Source organism: Harpia harpyja, chromosome Z, assembly GCF_026419915.1.
Source record: "Harpia harpyja isolate bHarHar1 chromosome Z, bHarHar1 primary haplotype, whole genome shotgun sequence".
Taxonomy (NCBI): Eukaryota; Metazoa; Chordata; class Aves; order Accipitriformes; family Accipitridae; genus Harpia; species Harpia harpyja.
The window spans coordinates 53,077,839-53,094,409 of NC_068969.1; the positions used below are offsets into that span (position 1 = coordinate 53,077,839).

At 35.7% G+C, this 16,571-nt stretch overlaps 1 protein-coding gene across 2 annotated transcripts in view; it reads left to right on the plus strand.

The window, feature by feature from the left end:
• The window catches only part of FBXL17 (F-box and leucine rich repeat protein 17), a 300,099-nt gene that overhangs the window by 272,444 nt on the left and 11,084 nt on the right, over window positions 1–16,571 (plus strand). For both annotated transcript variants that reach the window (XM_052777393.1, XM_052777391.1), the window contains exon 8: window positions 10,466–10,608. In XM_052777393.1, coding sequence (XP_052633353.1) covers window positions 10,466–10,608 — 143 coding nt within the window. The remainder of the gene's footprint in view (window positions 1–10,465; window positions 10,609–16,571) is intronic.

A 16,571-nucleotide genomic window follows, 5' to 3' on the forward strand; every position in this document is an offset into this window, starting at 1 on the left:
CGCTTCTGCCAATTTATCATCTTGAGCTGTTGCAGCAAAACATTTAAGTGAACTTTACATCTGGCCTATATGTGATATTCTGCATTCTGTGACTGTCTCTAAGTTCATAAGAAGTGTGTGCACCAGTTATCCAAACGATGCCAGGTTTCAAAAAAGATTTTTCTTTCCTATCTCCCTAGGTTAATGTGTTGCATGTACCTCACATCATTCTGTTTTACAGCCTTTATTTTTAATGCTGTCTAAATCTGGGGTTTCACTATCATCACTAGTGACTGTCATCTCTGAATGCTACTAAGCTCCTGCATGCAGTAACATCTTGGAGTAACAGCTTTTGTAGGTTAGGTACATGTTTAAATAAGCTTAAACCCTATCACCTGTTTTGAAAAGATTCTATTTTAATTTCCTTGTATATCTCTTGTTCCTCTTTTAAGGGGTTTGGGTAGTTTTTGTGGTCTTTGTTACCCTGACACAAATATGTTTCTGTCTTTGGACTTGAAAAGGAAGCAATCATCTTTAAGAGTCTATAGCACTTCTTCTCAATACTCTTCTGATGCAAAAAAAAATTTTTTACATATCCCTTGTCCACAGAGTCAGTCATCTCATCACAGAAAGGCAATCAGATTGACCAGGCTTGGTCTGCACATCGTAGACCTGTGCTGGCTGTTCCCAGTCATCTTTGTGTCCTTCAGATGTGGCTTCCAGGAAAATTGGCTCCATGATTTTCTTGGGGATTGAAGTCAGGCTTATTGTCTTCCATTTGCAATCAGACTATATCTGCAACAATGATGGAAATTACTGCTATGCAAAATAATGCAAAGAAAACAAGTTATGTTTTACTGTCCTCAGGCAAGTGAAAATAGAGCTGGTTTTAACAGCTTGGTCCACAGGGGCTATTTTGTCTTAAGACCATGGAGTTAAAACCAGCAGCTACTACCACTTTCGCAATCCATCTCTGAAATGGGTGTTTTTTAATATTTTGCTGAGAGGTCTACAGTCAGGACAGAACCAAATATGCTGCCTGCCTTTCAGTTTCCAGTACTACTATCTTTTTGCATCCTCGTATTGAAGATTTTAGGGGGTTCTTTGTTTTGATTTGTTTTTTGCTGTTGGTACACTTTGAGTAAAAGATGTTGTTGAAATGGCTGAAATGTCACAGAACCTTTCTTCTGCACTGATAAAGTTTATTCAGAGTATGGATCTATTTAGCATTAATTCATTGCTGTCAATGTTGGAATTTCTTCTTACGTGTCCTGTATAAAATACAACAAACCCTTTTGTATGATTTTGTCCATAGCTTAGCCTTGTTTTTAGTGTGGACTTCCGGGGAAACAGCTGTTTAATGCTTGTTATGTTAAAGATGATTTTGAAAGATCACTCTTTTCTGCTTTTTCAATTTCATTTCTAGTTTATGGCAGAGTTTTGCTTACATTGTAGGACAACAGGTAGTTTTTTAATAACCTTTGTGCAAATATACTATTTTGGTTATGGTTTTAGTGCGGCCAAATATGCAAGATAAAAAAGTAAAGCAAGCACTAAGATTAATTCTACCTGGGAAATCATAGCCCTTTAATTGCCCTGTGTTTCATGGGGTTCGAAATGTAGGATAAAAGTTGATTTAATAGTTGCCCTTTGTCTGTGTACCAGCTAATAAAGTTGGCATTGAGTACAGCAGCGTATACTGTACCAACTGAATGGTAACCATATATCATAACCAGACCATAGCCAATTACTTTGATGTCTCTTGCAGAAGACAAAAAAAAAAAAAAAAGCTGTATTAAATAGATTTTATATTAAAAAAAATATAAAATAAAATACTTTTCCTACCTAAAATCAGTCTCTGCTGTCTTTTCTCTCTTGGGCATCAGGTCCTTTCAGTTCCTTGGGACTTTTCTTCCCTCCAGGGAATTTCTTTAGGCTTCTTTAGGTAACCAGTACTTTAAATAATGAGATTTTATTTTTAAAAGAGAAACCAGAAACACATTGTTTCAAAATGTATATGTTATCTCTTTCAAAGAGTTTTTTAGTCAAAATTACAGTACTATCACTAGTTGAGTGGTTTGCAACCATACTTCCAAATAAAGGTTGAAATATTCAGCCAGAGAGAAGGGATTTAACCAGATTTCCTAAACTCTTGGAGAAAACAGGTTTGCTCAAGGGATACAGTCTGCCTCCTTTTCATTTCTTTGAGGCATCTTATTAGATTGGTTTCCCAGTGTGGTCATGCCCCTATATCTTTCTGCATTTTATTGCAGTCCCATACTTCATTCTCAAGAAATGTTGCCCATAGCCACATATGCACAAAGGTATAACAATAAAATTATCACAGGAGACCTCAAGCAGCCTAAGGCAGGTGAAGACAATAGAAACAAAATACACCAAGTATGTTAAAAAGCAGGCTTGCCATCCAGAGATGATACAGCATTCCATTGGGAAAATTTTTCAGGCTGGGCAACTTTTTTTCTAACCTTCTTTAGGATTTACAAAAGCTTAAGTCTTTACCTATTTACATACTTTCTGGTTACTGTGTTCTGTGAGCACTTGCTATAAATATTAAAATACCACTATTGTAAAATACTAAAAAAAATAACACTGACCAATATCGCTTTTTCATCACTGCCATACCATGGGGAAAAGGACTTAATTGCTTACCTGTTTGCTTATTACATGGAGGTATCTACTGTAAGGGAAGCTAGTTAGGGAATTAAGATTGACATTTGATTATGAGAACAGTGAAGTTTGTGGTTACCTCCTCTGTTTATGTATTTACTTTTATTTCAAGGGAACTGCTCATACAGTTAAAACCAGGAATGTATTTAAGTGCTTGATTATAAATGGTATTGGCTGAGTTCCCTGTTAGAAAGCCAGTCCGTGTACAAATTCTGTCTCTCTTGCTTTGCTGTTTCATGATGGCACTGAAATGTAGCTGTTATGTGAGATCATTATTAAAAAAGAAAAAAATACATGTCATACTACCTGTCAGCTGGACATGCAAAAGCCTGAGCAGAATTAGACTTTTGACTGGGAAACCAATTTCCCAGCACAAACTGAAATTTTGTAGTGATATACCTATGGCAGCCTTTATTTGGTAGCAGATGAACTACAGTGCTTGATGCATAATTTATATCAAATTCTATAAAAAGTTGTATCATGCAGTGAATTTTATACAAATGTTTTTTCATTTAAGGCAGAAGCAACATGAATTGTGAGCTATGATTCCTCTGCTGGGTGAGCAAAGTAGCAGAGAACTCAAGCAGTTATTTCTTCAACTACTGTCTGTAGTTAAAGCAGCAAAACATCTTTTGACACATGGAAATGGGATTAGGCATGTATTCTGCACATAACAGATTAGCGAAATTGCAAAACCTCATGTAATTTGCATGGCAGATAACCATCAACCTCATCGATTCAGGGGGTAAACACGAATCCTATCTGTTAGTATCATGTGGGCAAAATTATCAAGCTTTTGCTTATGGCATTAAGATTTGCTCTGAAGAATCAAACTCTTTTACCCTAATTCAGGGGAAAAAAATGAAGTCACTTTCTGAAAATAAGTTTTTATAGGTATGTGCTTGTAAAGAAGAGCCTTTTCTGTGTATAAGAAATATTTATATTAACTAAATATTCAATACTTAATCTGTTGTATACTGTAGAGGGTATTATTAATATATACAAGTTAATGTTTTAATTTGTAAATAAAATATATTAAAATTAGTTGGCTATATATTGTCTATATACTCAACTGTATTTTACAATTGGCAAGTGTTTGCGTCTAATCACAGGCTAATTTATAAATGCTTTTCCACAAATCACTGGAAATGGAATATCAAACTAATTTTGGTGACTGGTAAAGCTTCAGTGCATTCAAATGTTTATAATTTATCCACATAATTTACTTCTTTCTCTTTTGTTTCTAATTCAATAGAATAATGTAAATGCAAGATAGAAAAGACCATTTAAATTGGCTTGTTTGGTCTGTCTTGTACGACATTTTCTTTGTAGCCTCTCCAGAGCTTTGTCCACTCATATTTTAAATAACTCCAGCAGATGAGGGTAACTCCATAACTCTACCAAAAGAAGGAGAATGTTTCACAGTCCACTAAGCTGAACTGTTACACCATTTGCTTAACATCTAAATGTACAGTTTTCTTTGCTAATTTTAATTTTATTACAGCTGTTTATTGCAATTTTAACTTTTATAAACTTCCTCCCAATTTTTTTTGTACATTAGGCTCTTCAGGAGCTAGTAGATGGCTATGAAAGCCACCTTAATAGCTTTTGGCTATATTATAAATAAAAGATAATGGAAAGTTCTATAAGAAGACTATTACTTGGTAATGCTTGGTTGACTGATTGATTTCTACTCTGTGTAAAACCCTTAGAGAGGCTGGAAATTTTAAATTCTTATTCTTGCACATTAAAATGCTTTTGGCATTAATGAAAAAAGAACTTAATAAACAAATTCTAGAATGTTTTTTGCATGAATGCATATATATGTGTAATACCCTGGTGTCAGGGTAATGTCAATCATAATCAATTTTTAAAAACATTTCTATCCTGTCCTCACTGAAGGTTGACCAAATGCAGTGCCTTTTACATAGGCAGTGTGTTAGGTGATAACAGGAGAAAAACAGCAACACAGTTAAACCTCCCAGAGGTTTATTTTCAGTTAAGCTGAACTAGGATTTATTAAGGAAGTACTCTATTGTGTAGTAGGTGCATGTCAGTAAAAATGTGTTTAATTGGATGTAATTCTGCTTGATACACCAGATTTCCAAACAATTTTATTTGGTAAAATTATGCAAAACCTGCAGCATTTGTTTCCAGATTTAAAAATACATTAACATTTAATTAAAAGTGGGCCAAGTATTGGATGTTTATACCAAAGATATGTATGCTATTTTTTCTGTTGTAGTGACCTTAAGGTTGGGAGTAGTCATGACTAAATTATAGATGTTAGATTACTGATTTTTTTTTTTTTTAACGTATTTGGTGTAATATCTGTTTCTGATTTTTTTTTAGTATATATACAAAATCAAGGAGGAAAGCATCTAGATGATACACTGCTAACTGTAGTTCCCAAAACAATCCTGCAAAATAAATACATTGGTCTCATCCCCCCGGTTTTGTTAGATGTGAGAGCTCAGTGCCTGCCCAGATCAGGTCCAGAAGTAGTTTAGCCATGACAACATTCACGTTGCAACCATTGGCTTCACAGTTTACATACAGTTAAACGGAGACCTTTCCTCTCTAAGGCAGTCATTTCTGCCTGTAGTAGCAGACGCATTTAGCTATGTCAGTTTAACTTAATCAGTTGGTTAAATTACTATTTGCTTTTAATGGTGGTGCACTGAGGGCAAAATTTGTCTTATTTTTCCAACTATTCCAGCTGATTGTCTAAAAAGATGCTACCTCTGCCTACAAACCTGGTCCGGCATATGTCCTTTCACTTTCTCAGCTACAATGAAGTACCATTACAACCGGAAAACATTTTTGCTTAATACAGCACAAGGCTGTGGGGGTGATTTTCCCATTCTAGTTAGAGACATTACACTTTATCTTCTGCTACGTAGGAGCTGTACATCAGCTGATTTCCATTCCACTAACCTAGTGCTGGAAAAAGAAATATGAAATCTTGCTTTTGCCAAAATAAATGGGAGTATAAAAAAGGAGACAAAAGAATTGGATGCATTGTTAAATATTCACATACAGAGAGGTTCATATGTCAAAGCCAGCATCTTTAAACTACATGGTGGATTTTTGTGTACCCACCTCTACTTGCCTTCAATGTATTGCATTCTTCTGTTCGGTCACTCACTGTTTTTAAGACTGGTTGTCATTAGTATTGAAACACACATTTGACTGTTCTTTACTGCTGGTTGTGCTACAAGTGCCTAAGTCACAGAATCCAGACTTGGTTTGTAAGGCTTTTACTGTATGTTTCCTTGTTAAATTACTGCCAGGCTTTCTGAGAACAGCAATGTATTCTGATTTTTGTGGACAAATGTAGAGAGGAAGAAAAGCTGTTGAGCAATGCAAACATTTTCTTAGCTGAAAGTTGTGGCTTAAAGTATTTTGCTCATACAAGCAGAAGAACTGTGTATGCTCAAGACTTCTAAAAGAACTCAAGGATGAAATAGCCCAGCTCCTAGCTGCACTGTGTAATCCTTCACTTAAACTTGCTTGACTACTGCAGGATTGCTTGGCAGAGGTATTTCAAAAAGAAGTTTCAGGAAAAATCAGAAGAATATTAACTGATAAACCTGACATCTGTGTAAGTCAAATTAGTAATAATATGGAATACAATAGTGAACATATGAATAAATATGACATATCTGGGAAGAGTTGACACAGCTGTTGTTAAGAGAGGTTGTGCTTCACAATCATGTCAGAGTACTTTGAAGAAGTCAGGAAGGAATAAGGAAGACCTGGTTGATACAATCTGTTGGGATTTCCAGAAAGCATTTGCAAAGGAACTACGCAGTCATAAAAGGGGAAGTCCTGGATCAAGTTTTAGGGCAGGTTCAAAACAAACAAGGGAAGGTGGTTTTCGAAAGAGAAGGTAGCTGAACCAAGGGAATCCTTGCCACAGGATGTTGTGGAGCCTAAAAGATTTTGTGGATTACAAGACTGATTAGATGAACTTACAGAAGTACAGAGGCATAAACCCTGGTTCAGAAAGTCCCTGACCACAATTTTTTCATGTGAGGAAAGTGTTCTGGGAAAGTATTGTTGCATTTTCACCTGTTCTCATGGCCTTTCTTTACGTCCCACTGTTGGGTGCTGATAGAAACTGAATAGTGTATCTTTTCTCTGACCAAGAGTGTTCTTGTGAGAGTGTAGTTGCACACATTGAAATTTTCTGAAAATTTGGTCATTGGTGTTTTAAAATGGCATACCCTCTATGCATTTGATAGATGAACTGTTGTAATATATGACTACAGTGTAATATTGGACACTCTTGTCAAAACATTTGGTTTTCCAGAAAGATGTCTGCTAATCTGGGGACAAAGTACAAAATAAATATGTTATTTTCTACTAGCATATGACAGAATATTGTAAGTCTTCAGCCATCCGTAATACAATAATTGATTTCTAATGTAATTTGTAATTAAATCAGAAAAATGTTGTCAATTGTTCTTCTTATTAGAGAATACCTAGCTATTTAATACTGCCGAACGGAAAATCAAATATGTGCATATGACATCTGGGGGCTCTGCAGGAATGGTTAGGGTTGAGTGGTGAAGAATGCTGCAAGGGAAGGGCCAGCCAGACAAAAACGATATCCATTCAGCAGTCCCTAATCTAAAGTATACCCCAGCCATGGTTAGCCTAAGACATACTTGATGCACAGATTAGACACACAGATTGATTAAAGCATGAAATTTCATTCAATTATTTGCATATAAATGAATGTGGAACACAGGTGAAGACAACAGATTAACAGTTGTCTAAAAATCAGTCTGGAACTTCTGAACTGCAAAATGTGTTCACTTAGAAAGACCTGCTCCCCAAATGTCACAGTTGGAATTTTTTTTTGTTTCCATTCCATTTTTAATGTATCATATTGATATGCAATATCCTGAGGTTTTTTTATTCCATTTTGTATTGTTCTTTTAAGTATTGTTACTTGTACCAGAAAACATGGTGGTTGTCTCATGGTATCATTAAAGTTGTGTTCTGGCTTCCTGATAATCAACAGAATATAGTAATGACAATGTAGTCCAAAAATTATACATATACACTTTGATTTATGGAAACTTACTTATGCTTTCCAAATCCCAGGGATGATCTTTTTCATTCTTTTAATACTTCAAAGAAGTAACACTAATAACAATTGGCTGGTTAAAGTAGAAATGTTCAGAAGACAAGCAGTGAAGGCTGGTTTTGCAAAGAGGCAAAATTCTGTTATTTGATAATTATTTTGTAATTATTTCAGTAATTATTAAGTCCTTTTTTCCATTATGTAAAAGGTAAAAATATTTTGATCTTATATTAAAAATCCATAAAACTTAACTGAGATTTAATTATGGTCCTACTTAAATGCTTTACCCCCCAAAATGCCAAAATACAGAGAGTAATGTATCAAACAATGAATTAACACGTTTTAAATTAAGTTTTGTTATACAATGGTTTTGTTAATAAGCTGTTACAAAATGGTGTGTATGAATAAGACAGAATCTTTTATTCTTCCAGTTTGTTTCATATGTGCACGTGAAGATGCCTGCATGAAATTTCATGCTTTAAGCCATCTTTTTGCCATATTCAGGCCGTCTTCTTGGACTAATGATGCTCAGGTTATATTTTGGACTTGGGCATTCTGCACACAGTATAACACCCTCTTTTGGTCTTTCAACAGCATCATCCGCAACTTTCTCTCTAATCTAAGTCTTGGAGGGAACTCCCAGAAATTATATCTCTGATTTCCTTTAAAGCCTTTAGTAGGAGAATTCTTCACCAGTGTGATCTGATGATCTTTTATGTCACTCCCATAAAAGTATTCTCTGTTGATGCGCTTCTCGTTATCAGTTTTACATGAAGCATTGAAAATGACAGAATATGATTGTAACTTTACAAAAAATAGCAAAAATATTCAAATACAAACAGTATTTGAAATTTTATTTAACTGGCAGTATTCTAATATAATGGCAGGCTTTAAGTATTCCTGCACTACTTCAAGTCTGTAACATTTTGTGTGGAGTTAGAATAATCTATAATTGCTATAGCTTTTGTTATTGCAAAATATATGCAGAAATTTCTGACTCTTTCTATAATTTTTATTAAAGTGGTATTTTAAAGGGACTCTGCTAAAAAAAGTACAAAGTTTATGTTCTGCTATACACGTATTTACGTATTTGCAAAATTAGGACTTGTTTTCTAGGGATGTACTGAGAAGAGAACAGGGAGTTGGTATTGTCCTACAAAAATCAATGAAACCATAATGAAACTACATAGATGATTGTATCTTAAGTTCATTATGTCTGTTACAAAATTCAGTTATCAATGCCCTTTTTGGTGAACTCCTGCAATAAAAAAATTATGTACTGCACTTTCCACAGCTTCTGAGAATGTATTTGGCCTCTTTTGGCTGATTTTGTTTGCAAATCAAGTTTGTCCAAGTATTTATAAATTATGAAATTATCCTTGCTGCTGTCTACCATCAGTGCGGGTATTTGAAGAACCACTGCAAGGTCAGGTGGGTTCTTTCTTGCTGCTTCTAGATCTCAGTTACACCCTGATTAGCTAGGATTGACATCTGGCATATCAAGAGCTACCAGTTCTTCATAACTCCTTTTTTTTTTTTTTCAGACAGTAGGTTCTGTAGCATGAACAGAGCTGGCCCACAGCTGCTGAAGAATCATCCTTTTAAAGATACTTGCATTATTTGAACTAAGTCACTCATTCATCTTCCTTTTCAGCAACTGCATTATAACAAGAGTTAAAAACTGTAAACAGCCGACCCTTGGCTACATGCAGATGGCTGACTTTACACCAGAAACCTTGGACTTTTTTCTTAAGCTGAGATTTAGTTGCTGAAGGGTGTTGCTCATTTCTGTTAATAAATCCAACCTTGACTTAACAGTTTCCAAGCCTGTATTTCCTGAAAAATATTCTACCCCATGGTGACCAGGGTGCTAGTGATTTGTATCCTTTCTGTCATTCCAGACTAGCCGTGTCATGACAAAGTCTTCCAGGCTGTTCAGATGTCTCGAGGTTTCTCCTACCTACCATTTTTCAGTCCTTTCAGAACTTCCAGATCCTCTTTGCTTTCCTTTTATAAAGATTCAAGTTTTTGTTTTAATTCCTACTGGCCTTTTTAATTAGTTTTTTTTTTTAATTGGAAAAGTGTTCATGAAGAAAACATGAAAGTGAGACATATCGTTGTTACTACATTATCAATATGAACAACGGGAAACATATGCAATTTTAGAATAAAGTTTTAAAATGTATGACATAAAATACCTGCAGGATTTTCTAAAACCATTTATTTTATTGACATAGAAAATGTCCTGTTATTCTCTGTGCTGTCTTTGCAATATTATCTTGCTGGGAAAAAAAGTGTTAATAGTATAAAATCAGTTATTTTCTCTGAGGAGTGAGGTAGAATTGCTTTTATTCTATAGTTATTCAATTTGAATTAATTGATCCTTGATCCTTCCAAAAAAAGTAATTAAAAGAATTTGTATAGAATACCTCTGCTAACTAATCTTATTTATCTTGATTGATAGATAGAAGAATATAGAGGAAGATCTGTTTATTTATGTGTTTGTATGTGTTTGCACATGTGTGTATTCCTAATTTGAAGAAACAGCTATTTCATAGCTGAAAATGCTGAAATACAAGATCTTTTACAAGGTACATGACAACTGCTTCTCAAAATTTAATTTCAACATCATTTAATGTGTACATAGAACTGAGCTTACCATCTCTGTGAGCTATATATTTCATACCTTAAATATCTTTACAGCTCTGATAGCCATTGGACGATACAGCATGACAGTAGAGACAGTGGATGTTGGATGGTGCAAAGAAATCACAGACCATGGAGCCACCCAAATTGCACAAAGCAGCAAGTCTCTCAGATATTTAGGGCTGATGAGATGCGATAAGGTAAGGAGCATTTGCTTGAACTGGTGCTTGCTTCTGAGTGCGTGTGAGCATGAGTGTATGTGTGTGTGAGGGAGGGAGTGGTGGGAAGATTTATGTTTTTCTGTACAAACAGGTTTGATATTCACTACTGTGGTAACTCTTTTAGTCTACTGTCTTCACATATTTAGCTAAAAAAGTATCTAGAGAACTAAAAATAACATTATAAATTTTTGCAGACACAGATTTTCAAAATACACCCACAGGCTGCACCCACAGCCTGAGGTGCTCACAAAAGTTTTATATAAAATCTGCCCTCTGAGGGTTTTGAATATTTTTGGCTAAAAGTGATTGGTATGTCATGTCATTACTATGACAGACTACTTTGTTTTTTAAAAAGAAAGAAAAAAAGAAACAAAAGAATAATAAAAATACTTCCGTGTTACTTTGAGAGTGATTTTCTATACATCTGTATTCTTGCTTATATATAATGGTTTTGAAAACACAAGGACAAGGATTTGGATAAAACCATAATGCTAAAAAAAGAGAAAAAAAGTACTGGATTTCTTATTAGTTAGCTTTCCTACCTGGAATATGTTAAGAATGTAAGTTTTAGCACTTTATCATTAGAAGAAAACAGGACAAGGCAGTCCAGCTCCACTTCACCCTGTATATAGACTTCAGGAATCATGTCTGTGTTGAGAGAAGAGGGAACAAGAGGCCTGGGAACACAGCAGAAATAACTCAAAGTCATTGGAGGTTCAGAGTCTCTGATCTCAAATCTTGAAATATACCTGCACGATTGTTTCTTTTCCAGCCATCATGAACGAAATGTCCAGCTGGTGATGCTCATCATAAGCATGTCTGTCAGGCTTGTGAATTTTTGATTGGACACAGCCTGTGGAAACACAGGTTTTTAGTCTAAGAAACTTCATGCTCAAAACCATTACCGTGCATCACTTGCAGTGCTTTATAGAAGACAGTTACAAACCCCAGTATTTCAACTGGCAAGGAATTATAATTTCCAGGTCAGTTGTAAACTTAGGAATAGCATTTTGCAAACCCAGCCTTAGACAGTTTCCAGTTTGAGGGGAGGTTGAGCACTTTGGAAGAATTGCTCTGTCTATTAAAGCTGACTCCACTTAATCTCCTAAACATTAGTATTTTGTAAGAGCCAATAGACAAAAAGAGCGCATGAGTCTCTGTGATGGGCTGTGCTAAGATTAGGTACTTAAAGAATGTTCAAAGGGTTACTTGACCTTGGGAATTAGATCTGACCCTGAATCATCTGATCAATTTTACACATATATTTATTTCGTGGATTTAGCTAATGTTGAACAACCACCAAGGATCTAATAAGTGCAATAATTCTATCCTGTCTTCAGCTGCTATAGAAAGTCCATGATCTTGATGCTGAAAACAAGTTTTACGACCTCATCAGTTAAACTATAGGTACTACAGTCTGTATTCCTCTAATTGCTGGTTAATGCTTTCCTAGTTCTTTACAAAGGATTATATACCATCTTTTGTGTTATGAATGTCAACTGCTAAAAGGAAAAAAGAAGTATTTTTTGAGAAAGCTTCAGTGAAGATAGAAAAGCAATGTTGACTGTGTGCCTGCAAGTGTGTGTGTCTATGTGTGTGTGTGCACGTGCACGTGTGCGTTTGTGCATGTATACAAGTATTCAAAGTATGGCAGCTAAAAGTTGTTAAGAAATTAGTAAATGCTGTTACAGCAAACTCTATAGTAGCAGGACTACCACTGGGAATTATTTTCTTGTTTGCAAAGCCTTGATGGGAAAAATAGCTCCACAGACAGAATGAAGTAAGTATCCTTGACTTAAGAGGTTTTGGCAGCTAGAAGATGCCAGCTCCCTTTTTCCACTGCAAATGAACAGAGAAATTACTGAACAAAATCATGTCTTCAACTGTCTCTCCGCAATATCATGCAGAACTAATTTTTTCCAGTGGCTGCTCTATTAAATTAAAAATGTCAGTGTCCGGCACATCATTAAAGAGAATTCTTGGGTGGTTCAGAGGGGTTTGTTTACATGCCCCATTGACTGAAATTCTTGTCTTTGGACTCTTGTCAGCTTGCAGTGAAGAGAGGGTTAGAAGGTTTGCCTCTTCTAACCTGCCTTCCTTTTCTAAGGTACTGACTGTTATGCTAGTACCAGGTAGCATTTATGCATGTCTAGGAATTCCCAGGCATTGGAGGGGAAGTACTTAAACAGTTACATAAGGAACATATGTAAGTAGACTTCAAATGGTTACCACTAAAATACTCTTTGTGACCCAGGCTCTTTGGAATTTCTTTGATACGCAGTTGACATAAATTAGAGGCGTCAAGGGTCCTCCCAAGAAAGATCAGAGAGGCTGCAAGCCTGGGTAAAGGCAGGCTCTGTTTTATGCCATTGATTATCTGAGTGCCTCCAGGCAATGTGCTGCAGTAGATGCAGAGCATTATTGATCCACACCATGAAAATAATCAAATTATTCATTTTTCATCAAACTGCTGTTGCCATGACCTTTCTTTTTATCATGTTTCCTACCATCTAACATGCACACCACAGGAGCAATGTGGTCTTTGCCTTAAAACAAATGTCATTATGTTGAGAAGTCTCATAAAAAATGCTGACTTTACCATGAGATCATCATAATAAGGGCATATATTTAAGCTGGAAGTTTTCTAGTAAGCATTTTAACACTATTTTTTCAACATTTAAGTGTTGCCAAATAGCAATGTAATCACTATTTACAAATCACATACAGAAAAAAGTCAAAGATTACTAAATGCTGAAAGTCTTTCAGAACTATCCATAGTAGAATTTTGGTTTAGAAAACATGTTTATGCTTAGATACACAAAATCTAAATATTCTTTTCAATGTAAAAATATTAGGGACAAGGTTACTGAGCAAATGTCTCTTCTTTTTCTTCTAATTTTCCTTAGCATCTCCATGACTTAGGCAAATTCAGCTTTCCCTGCACTACACAGCAGTGGTGTCTGAGGCCTGGAGGGAGCTCTGAACGAACTGGTACTACTGGAAAGGTGCAGGGCAGTGTGGACACATGGGCATAAATCCTGATAGCAGCTTAACTGCCAAAGTACAGCACCTCATCCAGGACAGTTAGCACTCAGCAAGGCTCATGAGATACCATCATATAGATGTGGTATTATAACTTACTGCTTCCATTTCCATGAGTAGCTCAGGAAATGCTAGCTTGATCTCTACAGGGTCCTGCATTGTACAGCATAGGTACAGTGAGACACATACCATTAGTTTTCTGTGTCAGATAGGCTTCTGAGAGACTATGACCCAGTCCTCCAAAAGTATTTAGGTGTTCAGAAAGTAGACCCCAAATGTTTTTAAGTGCCTATATTTTGAACAATTAAATTCTCCAGTTGCCTGCATACAAACATCAATATTTACTTAGAAGTAGCTAGGACCCTTCTCCCTTCTGATCTCTCTCATGGTACAGGGTGTCAACAGTGTGCAAATACGTATTTGTGTGCATATGTATGCGTGGGTCCGTACAGGCACCTGAAAGCACTTGAGACTGCACAAGTCATGTGTTTCATAGAAAGGAAATGTTGCCATTCTGAGTCTCCCATTTCTTTTGAAAGCAGTAAGAGATAAAATCAGTAGTTATTTAAGGCCCAAGCAGGACATTTTAGAGGCTTGTAATTGGAAAATGTATAAAAGACGTAGTATTTCTGGTTTGCATTCTGGTGTTACCACCTACATTCGTGCTGTGCCCCACTCCCAGGGGCAGTGAGCCAGGTTTCCTTCCCTCATATTGCTTCTTCCCGATGCTCCGACAGCACAGGAAAACCACAAACTCCCAGTTTCTCTGCACAGAGGAGTGCTGTGCTGTTGTGGGCTGCAGCCCAAGGTTGTGTTTTGGGACTTGATGTGGGTGTGTGGGAACCTGTAGCTGGTTTGTGTACTGCCAGGGTACACTGAAGCTCTGATTTGTCACCTCAGTAAATACTAAGGCAGAGTTGTCTCCAGAACCAGGGGTTATTTCACCTCAGTTCAGTCCCTCTACAGCAGAAAGGGGACATGAAGATCCATTCTCCAAACCAAATTCTAATTGTAGCTCTGTATTTTTTTTATCACAGCTTAGGAAAGTATATTTTTTAAAGTATAATTCGTCCTTTCCTTTAAATACTTTGAGAGAGGTGTGGGCAGTTATGGGATACTTTCTTTTCTCCCACAAACACTGACATCAGGATTCCTAAGAGCTGTACTTGCATCCTAAGGGCATAAAAAGATGCCTACATCAGATTCACAGATTCAAATCCACGTTTCAAGCTTCTTTTTCTGAACACAATTCTGTACATTCCTACCCCTAAACTGATCTAGATCATACTTACTGATTGTTGTTACTTAATTATTTCTAAATATTTTTTCTTTCATATTTCCAAAATAAATCAGAGAAAGAGGGTGATGCTTTTTAAGCTCTATGCTATTTATTGCTAGAATTCATTTTAAAGATGTCTTTGTAGCCCTTCTTTATTGTGCTTTCACAACAACCCAAACAACATTAAATAATCGCAGTTTGAAATCCTCACCCTTGTGGAAAATGGCTGCGTATCACCTAGGAAATAGTGGCTAAAAATTTGATCTGTTTTTCTGGCTGATAGCTTGGCTGGTTGAACAATGTGTCAGAATAATCTTCCAGTGGAGTTTGCAACTTTTGTCACACAGATTTTCATATTTCAAAACCCTTTTCCTATAGCTGTGGTGCTATTTGCAATGGTTATCAGCAGTGCTAGCACGTAAATGCAGGAGACATTTCTTGGGAAAATGTGCAGAAAAATGACACTGAAAAACAGAGGCTGCAAAATTCCACATTCACAGCTATGTGTGAATGAAATTAAGTGAGTCTGACAAAGTTGGCTGTGAGTGGATACAGAACTTCAGTTAATAAATCATCATGGCCTTTATTCCTTGCCTTTTTTTTTTTTTTTTTTTTTTTGAGAAATTCAGGTTTCTTTTCATGAAAATACTTCTGAAAGCTTGTAACTTATTCCAGATGACTTTCTCGGATGAATTGTAGCATGTAGTTCCTGTTATAGTTTTAGTTAGGTGTTAGAGCACAAAAGTTGATGGTCAGTACAACTGACAAAAAGACAAACTCTTTTATATTACCAGAGAGAGAAAGGAAGATAGATGACCCCTAAAAATAAAAATGGTCCACTAAGAAATCATTTACATCTTAAGTAAGAATAAGATTTTTAGAAAATAAGTAGATTTTTAAAATAATTTATCACTTTATCCTTCTATAAAATCTGTTTTGGAAATGTTTGTAAATATATATCCTGTGCAAACTGCAAATCATTAGTCTAACTGGGATGCAGCTCCTGTTGTATATGAGGAAATGCCATCTTGTGAAAAAATTTACCAACTCAGGGCAAAAAGAGTTTTCCACATTTTATATATATGCATATGCATAAGCATGACTGGGAACATTTTTACCATTCATCCACCTACTTTTAATTTACATAGATAGCCTGTAACTCAAGTAAATGAAAAAGGATAAACTCTTAGGTTCTAGAGATACATCTTCAAATTTCAAATACATTTTTGAGCTGAACTGTTCTTAATCAATAGTAGAACAGCAAAAGTACAGAGCCATGGCTTGTTTTAATGTAATTGTCTCAGCAGTTTGCCTTCCACCTTCAGAAAATGCTAACTATCATTAGCCTCATCAAAAAAACTGACAAATTGCTACCATTTCTTCTTTTATATTTTAAGGGGTTCATTTTGAAATTTGAAATTATGGTTTTGTGATATTGAAGAGGACTGAAAATATCCAATCCTTCCATTTAAGAAAAATTCTATGGCACTTATTATCTCTTAAATCACTATAATTTGTTCAAGTTAAGTTGCTGCATATTAAAAAGGATGTGCTGTATTTTTTTTAAAGTTTTATATATATAACCTAGGAGCTGTGATTGATACATCTCTCTGTGAATAAT